Consider the following 25704-nt stretch of genomic DNA (forward strand, 5'->3'; position numbering starts at 1 on the left):
TATTCGAATAACAAGAAACAAATTATAAACAAAACACGACCTTTACAGTACACAGGACAGATATAACAATACAATTGGCTTCAGCTGTTCCACGAGGATGAGTAATCTAGTAAGGCAGTATGTTTTATCTATGTTAGTTCTTACTGAATGTGTCTAATATTAGCGTTTTTTTGTACAGCTTAGTTTGGTGATATTGTTTGTATTTAACACCCCAATGCTAAGTGATAACGTGATTAAAATAATTATCTATTTGCTTAAGAAACCATTCTCTACAAAATTACATTTTTCAAATATCAATCTGTTTAAATAAATCTTGGTACGCTATAAAAACGTAATTATTTAATTACAAAATTTTATGAAATTTATTTAAATCGTTCATTTATTCATTGTTCTAGCAGTAACGACGTAATCCTAGGTAGCCTAGAAAATGGAGATTTAAACTAGAGATTTACATTACTGTCCTCGACTACATAATTGAATGCCCGTGATTTACAAATCTCAAGGGTTTACGAGAACCAGAAATGTAAAAGGGATCGTCAAAAGATTGTATTATATCTGTGCGGGCAGAGAATTACGAATTTTTATACGTGAGCGTGGATATCTACTGAAGGTACAGCTGAGATTTCACTGGTGAATGTCTATGTTTTGGGCCTTCCTATTGGTGTTTTACTCGTGCACCTTAAGGTGAGCCACCAAGTTAACCTTCAATTGGGTCAGGATGCAAAGTACATATAGTGTGAGCACCCCTGGGCCCTTGAAGAAAAGCTGGCAGTGTCCAAATACCCAGCCGATGTAATAATCCTCAAGGCCATCTTTTGCAAGAACAGCATCTTCAGCCACTGAGAAGTACCCCCACGATACCAGTCAATACCCAATGGGTCACATGGGTATGAAATAAAGCATAGTTCACTGATAATAGATAGCTTTCAGAATTTCAGACCCAAGTTTTCTGAGAAGATTGAGGACTCGAGATAGCTTAACATACCTGCGAGATATGTTGGTTCCAACTTAGCCTGGTATCCACCATGAATCCTAGAAGCCTTACTGCGCTCTCTTCCTTAACTCTCCGTTTCAGCGTGCAGACTAGTGACGGTGTTGTCATCATTAACTTTAGGTGGTAAGCCACATACCAATCCTTGGCTTTTTCAAGCAGGTCTTCAGCCTCTGTTGGTAGATGGAGAAAATTAGCATCCCTGGTCAACAACTTTGTATCATCTGCAAATAATAGAGTTTTTTCGTTTAAAAGTAGTTAATTTATCATTATTGTAAAGAGGAGAGGGCCTAGAACTGATCCTTGAGGGATGCCGTGTGAGAGATAGCCTACGCTGGAAAGGGCCCCTCGCAGAGACACAAACTGCTTACGATACCTCAGATAGCCCAAATGACCCAACAATTACACATAAACTATTGCAACTCTACCCCGCGGCGCTTCCGTGCCGCTCACAACGGACTTGGCTCACTCTCCGCTGAAGGGACCTCTACAATGGTTAGTTTCATTATACATCGATGGTTTCACCAATCAAATAGTGTGTGACTAATTTAGATCTCAAAAATAACATTAAGTACCTTTCAAGTAAAACGCTTTACCATTTCAATTCTCACTAGCTACGGCCGGCCATAACGCCTGGTCCTTCGAGTCATAACTCAAATGTATACACATCACTCTAATAAGCCCCATACTAATCATTTGCTCCTTTTCGAGCCGGATTTATTTGAATTAGTTCTGTGGGGTTATGTTTTATACAGTCAATATTTGTCAGACGTCTAAATATATTTATTGTACAATTTTCAATGTTTATATCAAAATTTAAAGGTTTGTAGCTCGCTATATTGGTTTCCTCAAACAACTCAAATGTGTATACATCACCCAAACCCCATACTAATCACAGGTTATGAAAGTGAATTTTGAATAGAGAATTTTTTTATTGAGGTATCTAAATTGCTCTTTATGGTGTAGATCTAAAAACAATACTGTAAATGAAATGTTAATTTGCCGTTTTATTAATCTAAAAAAATGCATGATTTGCGCACGGGTTTCCTTGTAACAATTAGTTCACAATCTTGTTTTTTGTATTACAGAGGTTATAGTTATACGGCTATTTTGGCAACTGATTTTAAAATGTAACCAAGGACATTTGATTTGCCTGAGTAGGCCTAGTACACGATCAGATGACACATGTCAACCAGTCGTCATCACGCAACTACGAAGGTCGTGCTATTGTTGTCCCTAAAACAATCACAACTCTATATATCGCACTATGACGGCCTACACACTGTCACTGGTGGTGGTAGGCTTGTTGTCGGTCATAAGCGTGGTCGACTTATTTGGACCTAAAATGGTGAGTGACGTTAGAATATAGTTTGTGTATTACTCATGGGGCAGAGTGTTCCCTTATTCTATGTAGTCCAGCTCAACATTATTAGAATGTGATACAGGAAAGCTTTGTAGGTTTTCTCTAGATCCACTGTTACATTACAATTCATGTTAAAGCCGTTATGAAGCAAGATCAGCATCACTGGACCTTTAAAGTGTACTCTAAAAATAAATGAAATTCTAGGAGATGATGCCCTAAATAAAATTACAAATTTAGCTCAAAAATATTACAAAGGCAGACAGTAACAAGTTACCCAACTTTTACGATCATTGAGTTTCTACATTTTTTTTACACATTCGCAGTAAGTCATATGATTTACAATACTTTCTTTACTGAATGGTATAAACATAATATGGTGTATGTTATTAATAGCATTATTCGTTTTAGTTAAATAAAGCATTTATTGTATATGTATACATGTGAAATAAACATCATACATTTGGTCATGTATGTATGTGTTTCATACCAAACTTGTATTTTCTATCATTAGAGAACGACTTTTCAAAATTTTTTTGTGAAAAAATAGTTGTATATTTTGATGTGGTATTACGATATTTAATCTACAAATATCGGCGTAACATAGAAAGACGAAAACATGAGTTTTGAAATTTACTTGTTTTACCGTACTTAAACCCTTAATCTTTTAACCTTTTACATTACTTCACACACGTTTTTTTTATTTTTTTGGGTTTTAGGTAAAAACTATACCTAATCTCTATTACTACTTTCAGGGGCCTTATTACCTCGAAATTGAAAGATTTGCAGACTGTAAGGACCAAGGATCCCGTAAAGTTGTTGTTGGAACCAAAATAACCAAGGCTGGCAGAGGGAAGTATCTGTTTAAAGAGAACTTCACATTTCTGGTTCCTGTCGATAATGACTTCAAGGTAACGTGTTGCTGTTGTGTGAATAAAATCTACCGTAATAGAATCGATTTTGTGTCTTTATTTAGATAACAATTGTCTAAATTAAGTTCCTTTTAGCGGATTTTCCATACAGTCCTTATAGTATAACTATGGAGAAAGTATTGTTTTCATCAAAGTTTTCGAGTTTGGGTTTTGGGTGGGTGTATTCATTTTAGGTTCCTCTTAACACAAAAAGTAACCTTTTAAGTGTTGTATCGGTGTTTCTGTATGTGTAGATATGTACAGAGAGCTACAGACCACACCCGTGGTCCGATTTTGATGATATCTAGTATGTGGGTACAAATCCTTACTATCTACGGGTTTGATTTCTTTTAATGGTGATGTTCCCATGCAAACCAAATAATATTTAAAAATGAAATTTGCACAAAAACTGCCCAAAACTATTTTGATTAAAATTTATTGTTAAATGGGATACCTACCATGAGTAGTAAACTTAATGTGTTTTGGTCTACATCATAACTTTTTAAAAATATATTATGAATTCAAATCAATTATACTGGTATCCTAGTAAGGCTAGAGCCTTATAAATACTAAAAACATGAAGTAATTCAAAGAAAAGATTATAAATATCATTGAATAATAAACACTTTTGTTTAAAGTATAAACGACAATAAATTAAATTAAAACCCAAACAAAAAGTCAGGTGACCCTATGGTAATTAAATTGTATACTGTATTATAAATTATAGCAAATGCAATAAGTAGCAGACTCATATAAATGGTAAAAAAATATATCTAAGGGACTACAGGTTAAATAAACATAAATGTTTGAAACGAACACGTGTCTTTCTTAAAGGAACACGTTGAACTTCAGAAATGGGGAAATGGCGGCTGGAGACCAAAATACATGGAGATGAAATTTAAAAATTGCGATGAAATTTTTAATGTACTCAAAGACATGTACAAAAATTTGATGAAGTCTGCGGGTGTTAATTTGGAGAAGTGTCCTATCCCTGCGGTGAGTAATAATATTATTTAAATTACGAACATTAATACAGAATCGTCAATTGAAAATAGTCTAATTAAGAAGACTATGTCAAGAAATTTTATCCCACACATCACCTCTAATTCTAAGAATCTTTTAATAACGATAATAAAGATCGCGAACTTTTGAGAGAACCGTAAGCCACATACTTGAATGAAAGGCCTTGATGTCAAACTTGCCCGAAAATTATAATTGTGTCTTATAAACCATCTCCTAAGGGCACGAACCTCAATTAAAGGACCAAATTTAATCATATTTATAATATTAAAGATGCATCAGCTGTTTGGTTGGTTTCAAGGTTTGTTTGTTCACTTTTCCCTGAGTTTATATTTTGATTCCCATTGTAGATGTTTACATCCATCTATATTGATAGAACAAAACCAACAAACAGTTAACAGGCACGTAACATCTATAACTTCTATATACTTAATTGGCCAAAATTGGCCAACATGCAATTTGTGATAGTTTTTTTGAAGCTGCCACGCGCCCGATCCATGTGTCGTTGGATAGCTCGTAGACTTGCCATCAAACAAACCATTTTTTAAATACCATCAGGGCTCTGTCCCACTGGCCTTCAAAGTTTCCATGTTATTCTTAGGGAGAACATTGTTGTTTACATTTGAACAGCTGATGCATACTTCGAAATTGACATAAATATTTGAAACAGCTGATTATATTACAAGTGAATGGAAAGATATTGATGACATTAAAATTACAGTAATTGAATTGATTAATTTAAAAGGTAAAGAATTGGTGTTTCACAGCATAACGTTTTTCGAAAGGTTAAATGGATTTAAAGTCAAGATACATTATATCCATTATTTGTTGTTTCTTTTTAAGATATTTGTTTTATTTAAAATAAATAACAGCATATTATTTAATGAGTGCTGGATATCAATGTCAAAGGAACAATGATTTGATTTCTTTTTCAAGTAGAAATCACGGCAATTCCCTGCATTATTATTACCTGCACGTTCCTGTATGATTATATAAGATAGGTGCTCAACAATAATGATCAGAAGTTCTTGATATTTGTTGTAAACATGTTTTCCATCATTGAAAAGAATATTTGATTATATCGAATACGTAGGGATGGACGGTTCCCAAAATTTCAGGGCATTTTCAGGGGAAATATATTTTAATTTTCAAGATGGCATACATTTAATTTGGAATTTCCCAGATCTATATATTTAATAGGCAAATGTGAATTTGTTAATACTTGTTTTGTAGCTGTCACACTACTAATCATCATGTCCAAGGTGTCGTTGGATAGGGGTTGAGGAACGTATCCTGCAAACTTATCTAGGCCTTCTACCATCTCCATGTTTTCAAAAAAAACCAAAATACCCAAAAACACAAAAAAAAATAAAAATCCTTCTTCCACTGTGTCTGGATTGCGCACGATGTCGTGCACCAGGTTTGCTAGTTACAATTAAGCTATAAGTTTAATCTGATCACACAGTTTAATGCAAATGCACAAGAGATTTACATTAAAATAAGAAAGAAATACGAATGAGATTTGCCTGCATGGCAAGTTATTGTAACTGTTTTTTACAGTACATTTATTGACCCACTGTATGCTCTTAAGTATATTGCCCAGTTGCTGAGCAAGGGCAGAACAACTAGTAAAAAATATGAAATCTGTACCAAACAGAAAGATTTTAGTTACATCTGGAGAAAGTATTAGTGTAGTTTTTATGTCCTAAAAGCCGGTTCCTAATCATGCTAATCAAAATGGCACTTAACTGTCTTTAACTGTCAGAAAAGGTGCCTCAGTAAACACCACCTACCCCAGACACCATCCTACTATGTAGCCTCAAATATACCTAAACAGCGACACTAATACGAATCTCTTAAAATAACTGTTATCTTTAATGGATTCCACACATTTATACGAGTATCCAATCATCCAATAATTATTGTAAGAGAGTATTATAGAAAAAATAAAAAATCTTGTTATTGCAGGGGAACTACACGGCTAAAGATTTCATCATCGAGTTGAACGTTGAAAAAGCTATACCTGTCATGGAGTATGGAAATTATCGAGCAATTATGAATCTCATATATAAAGACGAGAAAGTTGGATGTATGATGTTCTACCTTGAAGTGATCCCCAAGTCTTTAGCATGATCAAAAAACGTGTTTCTGAAGTCATTATAAATAAATGTATTCAGTTCGCACCATTAAAATATTTTCACTGATTGTCCCTTACATCCATCCTGCCCCATGTCAACATTCCATTACATTGACCAGTTAAACGGAATAAAGACGTAATGTAATAATGCTGCTAAGACATACAAGATATCACTAATTGATTAAGAGATCCATTAAATGAGGCTGAGATCGGCTACTTAAAATATTTTATTTTATTTCAACTGACGAGATTGAGACCATCTTGAATTATCTCAAATGTATACAATTAAAAATGTATGGCTGGATATTTCTTTTAAAAAGAATAATTTGCAATTAAGTAAAAAAATCTCAAACATGTTTCAAAACATTGTGATTTACACATGGTTTTGTGTAAGCGATGTTCATCGTAATTGAGGGACTTAAGCCTGAATTTGCCTCAAGTTTTGATCCAGGAGCAGCATGGATTCACGACTAGTCGCTCAACAACAACCAATCTTTTAGCCTTTAAAGATTACATAATGTCTTCCTACTCAATGAGTTTAATTATGTGTGTACGGCTGGTGCTTTGTATCTTGTTTGCAGCTAGGCTTTCGATAAAGTTGATCATGCTATAGGCCTACTAATATCGTTGTAAGATATTATATTATATATTATATTAAATAAGATAAGATTATCATGCGTTATGGATACCTTGTTATCATGGTTGAGAAGCTATATACAGGGTGCAGCAAAAACCGATTTATTTTCTGAAGTGCACTGTTCAGCGACAGGTTGTCTGAGGGTGGTGGGGGTAGGCTCTTTGGAAAGCCTACACGATGCCATTATCTGTAGTCATAGATCAGTAGTCAAATGAGGAACGTGCGTTTGTTATCGAGTCGTTTAGAAAAATATTGATTCAGTCATTGCAACTCAGCGCCATTTCCATGCATTCTTTAAATTAGGTCGACATGGAGAGGTCCTGTCCTGATTATCTGTATGGATAATCAACAAAATTAAACATATTAATAAAAAAATAATCTGTAAGGATAAGAGTTAAGATCGATCCTCAAAATTAGTGTAACCCAGCGGGCAAACATGTTCAAAGCAGATGCTTGTTAGACGGGCTTGCGAGGACTGTTTCCACAGCAGCACGAACCCTATCGAATGCTAGTTGTGTGGCATCCGATTTGATTTTGGACGGCTTGTCAGCTTCTTTTTGAACGCAGAAGCCGTTGTTCTAAAGTTTGTAACCCACCACATGATTGTGCTACTTGACGGAATCCACGTCGCCCGTCGCCCTATTTAAAAGAACAACTGTGTATTAAATATATAGATGCACGGAACTGCCACTGAGTTGCAATAACTGAATTACTTTTTAGATTCCACTCGATCTATTTACAATACTACCACCTATATAAGCCTAGCCTATATATAACCTAGCCTGTTTGTCATCAATTGCTCTATGGCATCGTGTAGACTTTCCAATGAGCCTAACCCCACCCACCACTCTTAGACGACCTGTCGCTGCACAGTGTGATGCAGAAAATATATCGGTTTTTGCCGCACCCTGTGTCTGGGAGACACTCAACAATCATATTCGCAAAAGGTTTTTCTGAAATTATCAATGTGATATTAGGAGCTCCACAAGGCTCGCTCCTGGGACCCTGCTTGTTTTAATTTATTTATGAACGATATTGGTGAGGTAATTGAGTGCAAGTTTCCCTTGTTCGAAGATGATACTAAGCTTTTTCATGCTCTGAATTTCCCGGAACATGGTAACATACTGCAACGCTCTATTGATAATGTCAGTATTTGGTGCACTAAATAATATGATGCAACTTAATGCTAGTAAACGCATGGCTTTTTCTTCTACCGGAGGGATTCCATCTTGCAGATTGATTATGAAATTAATGTTATTAGTATAAACGTTGTGAGACTGTTAATACCATTGACTGGATTGGATTAATAGTCAAAGGTTAATACTGTTGGTGACCTAACACATCTCTTACTCCTGATGACCTGAGTCCCTGAGTTATTTTTTGTGTTTTAATGTCTGACTGTGGGTATATTATATTGTTTTTTGTAAATTAAAGTTTAAATGTGTAAAGTGTTTCATATTGGTCTGTAGAAAGGTTGTTGCATTCCAAATAACCATTTGGAATTCAACAGCTTTTCTTCTCTTAACAACCGTCAAGAGAACCCAAAATCAATTTTAGAATACACCATATTCATCCCAGTCCTAACTTACCGTGGTTCAGTAACTTAGTAACCAGGTGGTCACTAACCAGTGAATCCGAAAAACGAGATTTGATTTTTGGTTTTGCATTAGATGATGCGAGATTCTTCTAATGGTATGACTATTTTTCAGGATTAAGATGTAGGAAAAATGTGTGGTGACATTTCTCTGAATGAATGGTAAATTAATAAAAACTATTATTGATAGTGACGAGTCATGATCCGGATAATATAGATCCGGGTCAGAGGATCGGAACGAAAATATAAAGATATAAGAGATAAATAAACATATAAAGAACCTCGTTTACAACAGATGAAAACCTAGTATGTAACCAGGTGCAACATTGTATAAGTATATTTCTGTAATCGTTTTTTGGTGGTTTTACAGTTCATCAAGACAAAAGACGAAAGAATGTATTGACATTTTTTCTTTACAGTCCAAAGTAATGAGCAAATAACAGTACGTTAATGATCAGCCAAGCGCGATCATATTTAGCACACCTGGCTGCACTCAACCAGCCTCGGGAGTCTCAAACTGACAAAGCTTAGGTAAGTATTTGACTGGAAAATAATACCAGAGGAGATTTTGTTTCATAGCCAAAGTAATATTAAGTGTAAGCTTTCGTAAAAACGAATGATTCAAAGTTTAACATAAAACTACAGAAATATCAATCTGTATTTGCATTAACTACCTTTGTGTATTTTTATACCTCATGGGTAAATATTGATTTCTAAAGTCAGCTTATATATGTTTATAGTAATCAGATTTATGGATTCGTATTTATTTCCTGAGTATATGTAGGTAATGTAACAAAAGGTTAAGTATAATAGTTACAAAATTGGATATAAAAGTGAATCGTTCATAATATATTATTCGTAACACACTTAAACATATTAAACAAGTTAAAAGCAAAGATAAATCCAATGTTTAATTTACGAAGCTGCAACAGAAAAGCTTTTTTCTTACATCGTCAAAGCACGAGGATATAGCATTGTTTATTTTACTTTACATTTGCTTTCAAAGACAATTGTAATGCTTTGTTACTTTTTATTTGTGTTGATTCTGGATTTATTGCTGAAACACTCTAGCAATTGCCAAGAGACTATTTTGTCAAAATTTTTAGTAATAAGTGTTAAAAGTTGTGATGGGTAAAGAATTTCCCAACACTAATATAGATGTTCAAGTTGATAGAACAATTTTTTAACATGAGAAAATACTGTTAGAAACTGTTAAAATTAAGAAAAAGAAAAATTGAAATTTTGAATTATAATTAGTTAGTAGTTAGCCTACAAGACCTACGCTAGTAATCTATGTTTGAAGCTAGATAGTAAAGTATTTTGAATTGTTTAAACTCAACTTGTTTGAACTGTATTATTTAACTATAAGTTTATTAAGTTAGGTTTTAGATTATTGTTGCATTTTTGTCAATAGTTCAACATATCGATGATATAACATATCGATTACACCGACGTAATTACTAAAAAGCTGCTTATTTTTATTAGCTTGAAAACAATCTGGAAGTCGTTTTGAGAGGTTATCTTCACATGAAAAGTATTTTTATTTTCTTGCTTAATGTTTTAGTTGTTGATAAAATGTGAAAAAATCTACTTCATTACACGGTCTAAAGTGTCTTTTCAACCCTCGCTCATTGTTTAACCTCTATCGCCTCAATCCTACAAACAGAGTTTGGATTAAAAGGTCATTTTATGCCATAATGATGAAATATATGGTTTTAGCGAATTTCCCTATAGGGAAGTAGCTATTACCGTAGGTCTCATGGTAAGACCTAAGCCCAGGACCGATTTACTTTTTCATTTTGATGTCCCCAGAGGCCAAAAACACCATTCGTTCAAATTTTTATATATCTATATATATATATATATATATGTGTGTGTGTGTGTGTGTCCATCCGCACGATAACTTGAGCAATTTTTGTCCGATTTTGATAAAATTTGGTTTGAAGGTGTAAGGCGGGATAAACTTGAATGAGTTCGCGAACCAGCATGATCGGACTATGGGAACGGGGGTTTATGGGGGGTTTTATGGGGTAAAAAAAGGTTTTTCCCATTTTTGACCCTAAAAACACAAAATTTCACAATTTCTTTTTAAACCATTTTGTAGAGCTTAAAAAAACAAATAATTTAGTATATTGAAGCGTTATTATGCGCCTAATTGTTACGGAGAAAATTCAAAAAAATTGTAATTTTAAAATTCCCATGTTATTCTTATGGAGAATAAGTCAACTGTTGTAGTTTGCTTGTTTATGAACATATTTTGATAAAAGTTGGAAAATACATTAATTTCTTACTAAACCACAGTACCTTTTAATATTCTACATAAAATAACTTTTTTACCCTCCCTGTTGCAGCAAACCTAAGTACTCATTAAACTAATTATGTTTAAATAGGGAATAAATGTGATATTTTTAAGGAGACATTTTAGTTTAAATCCAATCAGGCAAATGGAAATTCGCTAAGTCTGCAGGTTTGCTGCGGCGGGGGTATTTACTTTTTGAGTGAGGTTACCAAAAAAGAATATTTTAACAATGACCTTTACCATTTAATTATGGACACCTGATTTTTATCTGGTTGAGTTTTACACAATCAGATAAACCTATCAACTAGTTGTTATCTCGTAAATACAAAGGTTGTGCAATAATTGTTCACAAAACGATCACATCTGTATCTGTCTGTATCTGTATCATGTGTATCTGTTGCACTATGACGGCCTACAACACACTGTCACTGGTGGTGGTAGGCCTGTTGTCGGTCATAGGCATGGTTGACTTATTTGGATCTAAAGTGGTGAGTAACGTTAGAGTAGAGTTTGAGTAGCTAATTAAGGGACAGAGTTTCCTCATTATATGTAGTCCAGCCAAACTGTAAGACAATGTGGTGCTAAGGGGAAACATTTTCATTCCAGTTAATCCCGTTCAAAATAATAAAATAAATTAAAAATACTGGTTCTTAATTTAAAGCAGCAAGGTCATCTAACTTACCTTGATCTTAAATAGAGTATTTTGTAAGCATCTCATGTAAAAATTAGTTTTAATCAAACATACGGACCAACAGATAACTGTTTAAACATGACGTACAATATAGTAATTTCACACAATCGCATTGTAATTTTGCAAACAAAATTGTCAGTTTTCCGAAGGACCCACTATGACATTACAATTCACATTACACCCGTTGTGAAATAATCAGAAATCTTATCACCCATTTTTTACAAATTCAAACTGATAGGTCAACTTATGGTAAGCCAACATGTCTTATGTCACAAAAAGTAAGGAATAAAATGTAGCGTTGACACTAGCACCTTATGGGAGTGACTCATTCAACGATGATCTGTTCGAATAGAAAATAACCGATTTCACCAATCTGATGCATACTTTCTCCCATTAGCTTGGAAACAGCCTTTATCATGGGTAAGTGATGAGAGTAACTACATTTAATAGGTAAAATAAAAAAGGTTGCATTTGAACCGTATTTTTTACAGGAATAGGGAGTTGCACTATTTTGTTTAGAATTATAAAGACTGTTACAGAAAAATTTCAATCAGAATTGGTGTTATCTTTTTTGGAAAATCAATTTTTCCGTTTTTATGGGAAAAAACATAAGTTACAGTAACTTTTGAGCCGTACATTTTCCAGCAATGGGGACACTATATTGTAGGAATTATAAAGACCATCACATAGGCCTGCTTATTTCCCTCAGCTTTTTTCCAAAATTCCGATTTTATATAACTTTAAAGTTTTTTTTTTAAGATAACATTATCAACAAAAACGTTTGAACCTTAATTTTTCAGGATGGGACTTGTACAATTTTGTTCATAATTTAAAGGGCTACAACATACAAAATGTTTATCAAAATCGTTTGAGCCACTTTCAAGACAGTAAGATCTTTTATTATTTTATGGGGTTTTATGGGAAAATCACAACTCTTTAGCTACAAAATCCACAGTTTTTTAACTTACCTGGCCAAAAAATACAAAAAGTAGCAGCCGACGAACTTTTTCCTGTCATATTTAAAAACTCATTTAAAAGTACCGACTTTATTTGAAGATTTAAAATAGAAAATATTAACTCTTAAGCTTTTTATTAGAACCAATAGTGTCATAGACTTATTGACTTCACTCATACGAAGTTTAAACCATATAACTTTAGTCTAAGTAGGCTAAATGTCGAGTAATTTTGAAGCGGAACATTGAGTTTTGGTGCCGTTTTCATTGACATCTAGCGCTTCTAACCTAAATTAAGATGGCGGACCTGGCTTCACCTGCTTTAATGTTAGTAATCTCTTAGGCGTGCTCTATCTATTGGTCTTTTGTGATCGTTGCGTTAAACTTATACGCCGACCCCGTCCGAAGGGCGGGTACTCTGCTAGTTCAGTAAATAAAAATTCATTGATAAACCTGGTAACAAAGAAAGAGGAAATTATCAGGTTTCAAATGCACTTTTTTAACTGCACTGAAATTTTCAATCATATTCATTACTTCACAGTGTTTGTGGGTAGGTTCCACACAAGTTTTTCGAATTATTATTATTATTATTTTAACAATTCAACATTACTCTATTTATTCTAATACGCTAGTTTTAGGTTCAACTAACCTCCAGTTATACTTTCAGGGGCCTTATGACCTCGAGATTGAAAGATTAGCAGACTGTAAGGACCAAGGGTCCCGTCAAATTATTATTGGAACCAAAATAACTAAGGCTGGCAGAGGGAAGTATCTGTATAAAGAGAAATTTTCGTTTCTGGTTCCTGTTGATGATGACTTCAAGGTAACGTGTTGATGGTGTGTGAATAAAATCGACCTTAATAGAATCGGTTCTGTGTCTTTGTTAAGATAATTGTCTGAATCCAGTTTCTTTTACCAAATTGTCAAAATATTAACAATGGTAAAGACCGGGACCCGGAACGAATTGACTTTTTTTTACAATAATACAAATAAACATGCATGCTCTCTTTGTTATATATCTAATAAAATCATAACACGTTACCTTTGAAATTAAAATGTCTAGTGTTATAATCTAATGCCACTCGTAAATAATGTGTTTTATAATACGAGATATTCATATATCTCGTATACAAATACATATGTTAATTTTGTTTGTATGGGATTAATTGTTTACCTGGTGTTGGGGTTTCTAATAACGGTATGGTACTTATAGTTTTTTTAAATATTGGATTTGTGTTCTGTGTGTACTGTATGTAAAATATTTCCTTTATTTTCTTGGTAGCGATTTATGCGTACATTTTATTTTGGGTACATTATGTTCCTTTGCTCACTATGCACAGTATGGTAATTATTAACTAAACCTCGATCTTGTAACTTTATATTTGTAAACTAAAGCCCAATTGGTTCAGTAGTTTATGAGTTTATCCCATACATACAGACAGACACACAGACACCAACTCTTCTTTGTAATATTATAGATTTCCCATGCTGCAGCGAAACATCGGGTTTAGTACATGCGTTGTGGATCTAAAGTGGCACTTTTGCTTCCTAGGGAGTAAAAACCCTCTTTAGTCCCTAGGGAGTAAAATTCAGCTGTTGTAAACTCAGTTGTAGGCCTAAACATCGATTTAAGTAATCGCATGTATCAAAACTATGTATTGATTGATTTAATCGTTTGCAGCTTATTCTTGCGTTCTTTTCAATAGTTCAACATATTTATTGCATTATGTATAGAACAATCAGACAAATGATTGAATTACTTAATAGTACAGAGCTGCGTGTTTGCATTAGCACGATTGAAAACAAGTCGGAAGTCGTTTACGAGGTTATTTTTACTTGAAAATTATTCTTGTATTCTAACTTAGTTTGTCAATTAATGTTGCAATTAACATAGTTAACCACACGGACACAACGTGTTTTTTCAACCCTCGTTCATTTTCTGACCTTTAGTCAAAAAGTCACTTTATACCCAAGTGATGAAATATATATTATTATTACTGAAACATTAGCTTAGGTCGAAAAGAGCTACTTTACGCCCTAGAGAGGAAATCATAGATTATAGAGTAGTCTATTGTCAGTTTATAAAGTTATACCAATATTATATAGTTCCCTTCTGGTGTCTAATATAGCTCCTTTTACAATCTTTTAGTTAATATAATTGATAAAAAATAGCTTAAAGTAGCTTAAGAGACAACAAGTTAAAACAACAAAAATATTTTAACCACACACGTGTTCATTGCAGGAATACGTCGAAGTTCAAAAATGGGGAAACGGTGGCTGGAGACCAAAATACATGGAGGTGACTTTGAAAAACTGCGATGAAATTTTCAATGTACTAAAAGACATGTACAAAAACTTGATGAGATCTGCGGGTGTTAGTTTGGAAAAGTGTCCTATCCCTATGGTAAGTAATAGCTATGGTAGTGGTAGTTTATTATTATTTTATACATTTATATAGAATCATTGATTAGAAAGAGTCAAATAGACTTGATCAGACTTTGCTGAGAAATGTTGTCCCAAACATCAAATTTTTAAATCGATGTATCTTATATCTTTATATAAAATTAACAAGACAACTAACAGCCTAGGCTACAAAAAACTGCCTTGAGAGCATTAACATCGAAGTGCTCCGTTGTAACATTGTAAGTCAATCTTAAGAAGGCAAAAACTGTATACTGTTATTGGACAGTAATATTCTCCTCCCTTTTACACGTCAGGTAGAACATTAAGCTACTAAGGACTAGAGGTTTTCATAGCTATAACACACACAGCAGAATAACAATTCTTGGAAGCTGTACAACAAGGTCCCCCTAGAGGTCAGAAGTCTCCGGAGAAATACGTTTGCCAGGGCTGTACGGGATAGGCTTCCCAAAAAGCTTCCTACTCCGTGAAAGATTATTTTCATGACCAGTGCTAATCACCTCCGCAGTCACCCACCAATTTTTATTTGAAATCTTGTTATTTTTACTATAGGGCCCTGTGCTGCTCCGTAGCTTTGAATTATGTTTTTTATTAAATATTGCAGTATCTTGAACTTAACTGATTCAAGTAGCCTTTAATTCTAGGAGTATTTTAAGTCTAAGACATATACAGGGTGCGGCAAAAAACCGATATATTTTATACAGCGCACTGTTCAGCGACAGGTCGTCTGAGAGTGGTGGGGTTGGGCTCGTTGGAAAACCTACTCGATGCCATTATCTGGTCATAGAGCAGTGGTCACCTGAGCAACGTGCGTTTGTTATCGAGTCGAATTAAAAAAAGTATTGATTCAGTCATTGCATGCGCTTGCCAAAATAGTTTTTAACCGTGGTAAATGTGCCCCAGTAAAAACCACCTTACCTCAGATGGTACCTTACATTTAGCTTTAAATACGACGAACCCATATTACTAGGATAGGGCTCTTAGGCAAAACTGTTATCTATCATGGGTTCTCTGCATTACAGGGGAACTACACGGCTAAAGACTTCATCATCGAGTTGAACATTGAAAAAACCGTACCTGTCATGGAGTATGGAAAGTATCGAGCACTTATGAATCTCATATATAAAGACGAAAAAGTTGGATGTATGATGTTCTACGTTGAAGTGGTTCCCAAGTCTTTGGGGTGATTGCAAAGCCTGTTGCCGAACTCTTCTGAATTAAATGTATTCAGTTTCGCTTTATTAAAATATATATATATCTTCGTGGGTTTTCTTACCTTGCATCCATTTTGTCTCATGTCAGGTAACATTCTTTACATAGACCAACTAAAAGGCATAACGAAGTAGTGTGATATTGCTGTATAGTCGAACTAGACATCACTCATTCATTATAAGCTCCATTATGTGACCTTGAAATAGCCTACTTAAGACACATTTTTTAATTTCCAACCAACAAGATTGATACAATCTTTAACCATCTCAAACGTATAAAACTAAACCTGTATATTCCTTCCAAATGTTTTACAACATCTGTTGTTATTTAGGAAACAAATCTTTGTAGAAGTAAAATAAATTTTGTACATGTTAAAAAAATAATTGTAATGTACACATGGTTTTGTGTAAGTGATGATCATCTTACTTGACAGGTTAATAACCCTGTACTTGCTTTGGTTCTCAGTGATAATCACTTACGAAAAGCCTTGTGTACATTACAATGTTTTGAAATATGTTCAAAATTAAATTTACTTCTACTGAGATTCACCTGAGACAGTGAAAGCTCCAGTGATGAATATTTAGTTATAAATATTCCTGCCTTAACTCCTCCAAAGTACACCTGGTATGTTGTAGTGTTGGCAAAGTAAGCTACAAACCTCTGCGTTTACAACATTAGTTTTACGTTAATCATATCAAAAAGCTTTATACACAATACTAAATGAATTGTGTTGTTGTATTTTTTTAAATTAAAAATGTAACAAAACAATAACATAAACATCAACCAAGTTCAGAATCCACAACACAACTGCTAATACAAAATTCGGCACAACTTTCCGAATTGTACAGCCATAACCTGACACAAATTGACAGACAGATTTCTCGGTTTGTTCAGAAACTAGCTTGCACTGTGATTTAGAGACAAAACAACCTAAATATGAAAAATATTTATTTCTAAGATTACAAAAACTTTAGCTTCCGGCTCGTTTATAAGGTAAAGCTTGTATGGTAAGTTACATTGTAGTTGTTAATTATTGACATTAATGGAAATACAGTAGATCTAAAATTGACAATGTCAAAAAGTGAATAGATTATTATTTATTATGTGAGACACACGTAAAACGTGTTAAAACAAAATAGAAACAAAGACAAATGCGATGTTTTATCTACAAAACTTTAACGGAAAAGCATTTTTCACACAACATCAAAGAACGTCGATATGACATTGTTTATTTTACTTACGTTCTCTATCAAAGACTTTTATAATGTTTTGTTACTTTTCATTCGTGTTGATTCTGGATTCATCGCCGAAACACTCTCTAATGATACTATTTTACTATAGTTTTATAAGAAGTGTTGAAAGCCGTGATGAATAAAAAGATTGTCAAAACTAATTTATATGTTCGAATTGATAGAATTTTTTTTTTTTTTCAATATGAAAAAAGATATACACATTGAACAAAAAAAAACTGTAAGTACGAAGTATAAAAAAAAATGATCAATCAACCCAAAGAGTCACAAACAGAAAAATGTGTATTTTCCTATTCGAAGAAGTACACACTTTCAGATAGGTACTTAAATATTTTAAATGCAGTATTGAACTTATCTTAACTAGACCAATTTATATTTATAAGTACAACTAGTAGCCTAACACAGTTTGCAATGTGTTAGTACTAATTATTGGAATATTGTTTTGAATATGCCTATTTGATTTCTAAGAAATTTAGAATGTAATAAAATAATGATTTACATATAATACAACAACAATGTATATTTGTTTACTTTATAAAACCGTTAAATTTGCAATATACCATACGGAATTGTACTTAACAATATTGTGCATTGCAATACTGTTTAGTGTAACCTTATTGCCCAACGAAGATTATTCTTCTCTAGTTTTATTATTTAATGCAAATGTTTTATTAAGACAAATGTGAATCATATTATTAGAAAATCACCTGAGCAAACATAAAATACAAGATATACACGGTTGGAAATCAAAGTTTGCTATATTTCTCGGAAAATACGTTATTAGATTAATTTAATTTACCATTTAAATGATAATTTTCTATTCAACGATCAAATGTAGCTTTTACGCCTATTACTATGAAGTTTTCTCAATACATTTACTATAAAGAATTTTTACTATTATAAATTTAAGTTCATGTCTCACTTTTTTCTACTAAATGCCAATCACATTTATCCCAATGAAACTCCGGTAAACTGCTTTCCGCCAAATATCCTTAATAAATTTAGGCAATTTAAGGAAAAGTCCTGGAAACATTTGAATTTATGTCCTTGGTGTGTTTTTAGGCTATGCTAAATACACTAAGTATATAAATTTACCCTTCATATTTTTCGTAATTAAAAGTATTTTTTAAATATTGATGATTTTTTTCATAATAATCGTCCGCCTATTTATTCTTCTGCCCCTTTTTACTAAACACATGTCTATTAGTATGAAGTTTGTAGCATACTCAGTAAAATTATATTTTAGAACATTATTTTTAAAGAACTGTTCTGTAACAATATACAACCTAAAAATCTGTTTTTAAAAATTTTAGTTTTTTATTTGAACAAAATCTTTTGTTTCTATTAATTTTATGCATGTGAAATTAACATCACACATATTGTCAAACCATGTTCGAAAATTAGTTTTTCAAATTTACATTAAGACCATCTTAAAGAGCTTAAAAACGAATAATTTTGTATACTGAAGCGTTAGATTAAAAGGTAACGGAGAAAAAAAAACTGTATATTATATACAATTTCCATAAATGAAAAGAAAACTGTTGCAGTTACCTTGTTTATGGATACATTTTAATCAAAAGTGGCATATTTATTTATTTAATCGTGTACTGCTTAAATTTGGTCAAAATAACACTTTTAAGCCTCCCATAGCACCAAACCAAAGTACTCGTTAAACCTAATGTTAATTTAATGGGTAATAAATATGGCATGATTATGAAAATGTTCTAGTAAATATCCTATCAGACAAACTGATATTCGCTTAGTCTCCAGGTTTGCTGTGGAGGGGTAGTATTTTCTTTAATGCAAGAACTATTTCCAAATTACCAAAAATATATATATTTTTTTTAATTTGTTAGGCAAACAATCAATATACAGGGTGTTTTTTTAAAAACTTGCATCTTTATTTATGTAAAAACCGCAATAGATAGAAATATGCAGTTTGCGGGAATCATCTATTGACGTAGGGGGACCAATTGTTTTGAATTCAACGTTACATTCACATTCCCCCCCTTTCCCCCCCTGACCCCAACTTATTTTTTTTAAATAGCAAGGTACCCCTTGTGACATATCAAATAAAAGAGCGCGAAAAAAGAAAATGTTTGATGAAAAAAAATGAAAATCGGTCCATAAATTTGTGAGATATGCCCCCCCTCAACCCCCCGGAACTTAATTTTTTTTAATAGCAAAGTACCCCTTGTGACATATCAAATGAAAGAGCATGAAAAAAGGAAAATTTTGGTGAAATTTATTTTTTATTTGATATGTCACAAGGGCGGGTACCTTGCTATTAAAAAACAAGTTATGGGTAGGGGAAAAGGGGGGTGATTATCTCACAAATTCATGAGCCGATTTTAAATTTTTGTTCACCAAAAATTTTCTTTTTTCATGCTCTTTCATTTGATATGTCACAAGGGGTACTTTGCTATTAAAAAAAAATTAAGTTCCGGGGGGTGAGGGGGGGAATATCTCACAAATTTATGAACCGATTTTCAATTTTTTTTCATCAAACATTTTCTTTTTTTATGCTCTTCTATTTGATATGTCACAAGGGGTACCTTGCTATTTAAAAAAAATAAGTTGGGGGCAGGGGGGGAAAGGGGGGGAATGTGAATGTAACGTTGAATTCAAAACAATTGGTCCCCCTACGTCAATAGATGATTCCCGCAAACTGCATATTTCTATCTATTGCGGTTTTTACATAGATAAAGATGCAAGTTTTTAAAAAAACACCCTGTATAATAAAAGGTTGTTATAAAAAATATTCATATAATTTGGAACTGCACAGATTGAATGAAAGAAAATATGTGTCTATATGAATAAAAAACCGAATGTCCTAAACTATTTATAAAGCTAAGCTTGTTTAATTGTTAGTAGCAATGGAAAAACTGTTTAAAACACCACAATTTACAAAGGTTTGATTTAAAATCTATTTCTTTAGTGTCTACAAGTTTTGTGTTCAAGGGTTGTTCTACATTAAATCTAAGGCTTGGCGAGCAGTAAGAAACAGTATATTGGAAAATGTGTCTATGTGAGAAAATCGACAATCTACCTGAAACGTGACTTGCATGTGCGATATTCACTACTACTTTTACAACATTTTATTAGTACTACAACAAAATAAGTTTTTAAATTTGATGTTGACATATATTTTAAAAACAAGTTGTTATGGTAGACATTTCCACAAAAAAAAGTATTTTTTAATTTACCTTACAACTTTATTGTGTTAAAGTTCAATGCAAAAAATATTTTCCTACACACCCGATAAAGTGCACTAATAATCACTAAACGATCCTGTCTTATTTCAGGGTAGATTTTACAGTATGAACATGGTTTTATGGTTTTGCTTATTGATAAAAAGCCTGACAATATAAAATAAATAGAAACATTTTTAACAGTCTTATGAGGTTAATATAGTTATATTTTTTATATTCTGTTTGATAATCAAAAATTAAAGAAAAAACTGACTATTCCTAAGCTGGGTGCAAATATCTTACAGATAAGGAGGAGTGTAGAGAAGAATAAGGAATAATGAAGACTATTTTAAATTTGTTCATTTATGATTATTGAACTGATCTATAACAATACTTACACAATTTTATTTGTTCAAAACATTTTTAAATTTTGACGCATTTATAGATGATCTCCTGGGCAGATAATAAGATTTTAGTCTGTGCCTTCTGAATGCCTGTAATTTACAATTCTAAATCATTTTCCGGAATTTACCAGAGCCAGGAATCTGAACAGAACCATAAAATCGATTATATTTTGCTCTAGGTAATAGGTTAAAATGCTAATTAAATATTTGAATACTACTTTATAGATGTAATTTGATATAGATAGACAATTGTCGTTGCGATTTAAGAATTTGGTCTGAACGAAGTTTTCTCTGAAGGATATATATCCTGAAGGACATTGTTGTTTGTTGATTGAAGTGCTCTCTTCCGGAGACTGGCTAAACTAAACACGGTTCTTCTCTTGTTTACTTCTGCAGAATGTGCCCTCGTGTGCATATCCTAGAAAAAATATACTTCAGAATACACTTTATCTCCCAAGGCATGCGAGACGTTTTAGTATATAAGGAAACTTGGTTAACAAATAGATGGAGACGCTATATTGTTATGTTATAAAGAAATATATTGTAAAACAGTCTCGAGCAATATTTTTATAACTATAATACTGTTTAGGCTTAAAAAAATGTGAGGTAGCCCTAAACAAAAGGGAATATGCATCTGGGTGACGATTTAGGAGTGTTTTAGTCGTGCTACAAAACTCTTTCCAATAAATAATGTGTATATTTTTTATACATTCTTGTAATTTATATAATTGTATGTAATTTAACAAACTTAGTATGCACGCGTCCTGATCTAAACAATTGATAAGAATCAAATATCAATAAGAATCAAAAGTGTATGCTGTGAACACGATTTTTCATAATCAAATTATTAATGTATTCTCGATGGAAAACATTTTTATAACATTGTGAAAAGATAATACCCCCGATGCAGCAAACCTGCCGACTTAGCGAATTTCCATTTGCCTTGATTGATTTTTATATAGGCCTATTGATCTATTAAATTAACATTTATGTTTAACGAGTGCTGCTACAGGGAAATTAATAAAGTGTGTTTTTTATTAAAATATCAATAGCTTAGTATGAAATAAATGAAAATGCCAAGTTTGATCAAAATTTATCCATAAACAAGCCAACTAAAACATATTATGATATTCTCCACAAGAATAACATGGGAATTTTAAATTAACAATTTTTTGAATTTTCTCCGTAACCAATTATTGTACAAAAACACTTTGCTATACTAAATTATGTTTTTTTAAGCTCTTTAAAAAAGGTCTGGAGAAAAATTGATCAATTGTGTGTTTTAAGGGTAAAAAATGAGGAAAACCCATTTTTACCCAATAAAACCCCGCGTTCCCATGGTCCGATCATGCTGGTTCGCGAACTCATTCAAGTTTATCCCGCCTTACACCTTCAAACCAAATTTTATCAAAATCGGACAAAAATTATTTAAGTTATCGTGCGGATGGACACACATATATACAGGGCGATTGATAAAAGTGTGCCAGCCGTTTTATTCGAAAACCATAAGAGATATAAAAAAAAGTTAAATGGTAAGTGCCTTGGATTTTTTATTTTAAAAATTGTAGTCAAGTCGAAAAAAAATTTTTAGCCGCCAATTTTCCAATATGGCCGCCAACTTTGATTTTTCTTATAGAACACCCTGTATTTCATGATGTATTCCGGTACAAAATGTAATTTTAAGACGATTTTATTCTTGTGATTTTTTTCATAAACCTAACAGTTTCATAAACCTAAGATAATAATGGTTTAAGTTGTGAAATTTTGAATAGTTTTTGAATAAAACAGCTGGCATGCTTGATTAGGCCTTTATCGAAACTCTTTCTTATGCCTAATTTTTAAAACTTTAAACATTATTATCTTTGAAACTGTTAGGTTTATGAAAAAAATACCAAAATTAAAATCGTCTTAAAATTACATTTTCTACCGGAATACATCATAAAATACAGGGTGTTCCGTAAGAAAAATCAAAGTTGGCGGCCATATTGGAAAAATGGCGGCTAAAATATTTTTTTTAACTTGACTAAATTTTTTAAAATAAAAAATCCAAGGCACTTACCATTTAACTTTTTTTAATATCTCTTATAGTTTTAGAATAAAACGGCTGGCACACTTATATCAATCACCCTGTATACATATATAAAAATTTTAACGAATGGTGTTTTTGGCCTCTGGGGATATCAAAATGAAAAAGGAAATCGGTCCCGGGCCTAGGTCTTATCATGAGACCTACGGTAATAGCTACTTCCCTATAGGGAAATTCGCTAAAAACATATAAAAGGAGGGAAATAAATAGAAAAAGAGCCTTGGTTTACAGTGAAAAAAATAAACTAATAATGTTTTAAAATAATGAGCTGGAACATATGATGGTATTTTGGATACTAAAGCATATATCCCATCTATATGGACCAGCTGCTGTCACCAATGTTTATTCAAAAAGGAGATAGTTGTGTGAGCCAGTCACAGAATGTGCTAGTGTCAAAAATTATATTAGCTTGATTTTTTTGCTGACATAGTTGATGGGCCATAGCAGTTGATTTAGCTCACAATAAGTCGTTTAATCAAGTTGATCAGGTCAAAACGTTCGTGTATTTGGAAGAAATTAGTAATATTTAAATCAGCACAATCTTTTAGTGGCTCATATAAAATACGACGGCTTTGATAAAAAAGCAACAACTTTAACGTGGGAATGGATTGTTTTACCAATAGGTAGTCAAAAGTTTTATGAAGATATATGCAATATCATTGTCTCACCCTGTATAAGATTAAACGAATCAAATTAAGAGCCTTAATTGTTTACAATAAGAAATAATGAACTAATATTTAAATTAAAATCCATGTTTTAGCCCCTGAGCTACGTCCGGCAATAATGTAAGACTAAATTACTTACGTAATTACCGTCACAGCTTAACGAAATATGCCAATTTAGTACATATTTTGGTGTTAATAATAGTACAATTTTGCTTGTTCTGACCACACAGGTAGCAATGGACAGACTCTAAAATCTAATTTTTTAATAGGTACCTAAAAAATAAGATAATAAATGTTTTTAGGAGACAGCAATAAATCCTGAATTTAACACGAACGAAAAGTAACAAAACAGTACAAACGTCTTTTAAAGCGAACGTAAAGTAAAATAAACAATGTCATATCCTCGTCCTTTGACGTTGTATGAAAAAAGCTTCTCTGTTACATTTTTGTAGATAAAACATAGGATTTTTCTTTGTTTCTATTTCGGTTAAACATGTTTTAGCTGTGTCTCGTACGATAAATCATTATCTATTTGCTTTTTAAATTACTAATTCCATATATTTTTCCAATAATTAACCACTAAGTTGTAGCTTATCGCAAAACTTTACCTCATAAATGAGCCATAAGAAATGGTATTTGGGATTCGATAGATAAATCTGTAGTGTAAAGAGTAGGTTTCTCTGATAGAAGTTAGCCTTTAAAACAAGTGATTTTTAAAAACGTTCGTTTCTGTCATGACAATAACGTATTGATACACTATTTTATGATACCGTAAATCTAATTAGAGTATTAGTCTAAAATGACCGAAATTCGTAATCGTCTTTAGTTAAAGCGTAGACTGCCCTGCTTTGATGTGTTTTACTATGGATTTTTAGCTTACATTTTAAGTTTCATTAACTTAAATGTCTAATTACAATCACTTACCAATAACCCAACGATTGAATGCTGCTTATGTTTTTCTAGTTTTAGAATAACCGATTAATGTTTCTGGAAGTTAAAGATAGGTTTTGGTTGTAAAATTCGGCATGCTATGTTATGCAAAAAATGTTTTCAATGGTTACATTGCGAGATGTAAACTCTATGTTAATTTAGGGTAAGTAAAACTATTAAATAATGACAACAGCACAATAATGATTAATGTTGTAAACGCAGAGGTTTGTACCTTACTTTGCCAACACGGGATACAACATACCAGGTGTACGTTAGAGGAGTTAAGGCAGAATATTTATAACTAAACATTCATCACCGGAGCTTTCACTGTCTCAGGCGAATCTTAGTAGAAGTAAATTTAATTTTGTAAATGTTTTAAAAACATTGTAACATGCACAAAGCTTTGTGTAAGTGATTTTCATTAAGGAGCTAAATGAAAATATGATTTAACGTTGAATCTTCATTGTTTATCAACCCACTGTTTTGTTTTGACAAATTTATAGTCATTTTAAACTCGTTTACATTGTTTTTACACGTGCATATTACTTAAAAAGTAATCGTAGAGAAACTGAAAATTTAGCAATAATATTTTATACATAGAATTTAAATCTTGTAAAGTTTGGCAGAAGACATATTTTTTACAAGGTAAAAGCGTTTAAAACTAAAAAACATTTTTGTTATAAAATGTACCTATGATTATTTGTGATTTGAACATTATGTATTATTTTTAAAACGTTAAAACTATAATATTCGAGTCTTTAAAACCAATCAACAAAATAATAGAACTGGAGAATAATATTCGTTTAAATTTTATTTTATTTTGGGGTGTGTGGTTATTTTGTTTAGTAGTATCTAAATTAAAAACATAATTAAATATACATTTTTGACATCAAATATCTTAGTCTACAGTCTAAATAATACATTGCTTTATGGAGATTATTTTTCACAAGTT

At 32.4% G+C, this 25704-nt stretch overlaps 2 protein-coding genes across 2 annotated transcripts in view; both read left to right on the forward strand.

Moving 5' to 3' along the window:
* The first annotated feature begins 2256 nt into the window (after positions 1 to 2256).
* Positions 2257 to 6415, forward strand: LOC129000539 (uncharacterized). The gene is made up of 4 exons (XM_054427501.1): positions 2257 to 2339; positions 3107 to 3262; positions 4097 to 4258; positions 6251 to 6415. The coding sequence occupies exons 1-4, from the start codon at positions 2259 to 2261 to the stop codon at positions 6413 to 6415; spliced, it is 564 nt and encodes a 187-aa protein (XP_054283476.1). The 5' UTR covers positions 2257 to 2258.
* A 4938-nt stretch (positions 6416 to 11353) lies between these two features.
* LOC129000540 (uncharacterized) overlaps positions 11354 to 25704 on the forward strand; it is a 45007-nt gene continuing 30656 nt past the window's right edge. The window contains exons 1-4 of the mRNA XM_054427502.1: positions 11354 to 11437; positions 13261 to 13416; positions 14836 to 14997; positions 16037 to 16197. Of these exons, the coding sequence (XP_054283477.1) occupies positions 11354 to 11437; positions 13261 to 13416; positions 14836 to 14997; positions 16037 to 16197 (563 nt within the window). The remainder of the gene's footprint in view (positions 11438 to 13260; positions 13417 to 14835; positions 14998 to 16036; positions 16198 to 25704) is intronic.

This window comes from Macrosteles quadrilineatus, unplaced genomic scaffold, assembly GCF_028750875.1.
Source record: "Macrosteles quadrilineatus isolate MER2022 unplaced genomic scaffold, UCM_ALF_1.0 Scaffold_8__2_contigs__length_117827958, whole genome shotgun sequence".
Lineage (NCBI taxonomy): Eukaryota > Metazoa > Arthropoda > Insecta > Hemiptera > Cicadellidae > Macrosteles > Macrosteles quadrilineatus.

Coding starts and splice junctions, on each gene's coding strand:
- LOC129000539 (XM_054427501.1), top strand. CDS start 2,259: ATGACGGCCTACACACTGTCACTGGTGGTGGTAGGCTTGTTGTCGGTC. Junction 2,340..3,106: donor ACTTATTTGGACCTAAAATG/GTGAGTGACGTT, acceptor TACTACTTTCAG/GGGCCTTATTACCTCGAAAT. Junction 3,263..4,096: donor CTGTCGATAATGACTTCAAG/GTAACGTGTTGC, acceptor TCTTTCTTAAAG/GAACACGTTGAACTTCAGAA.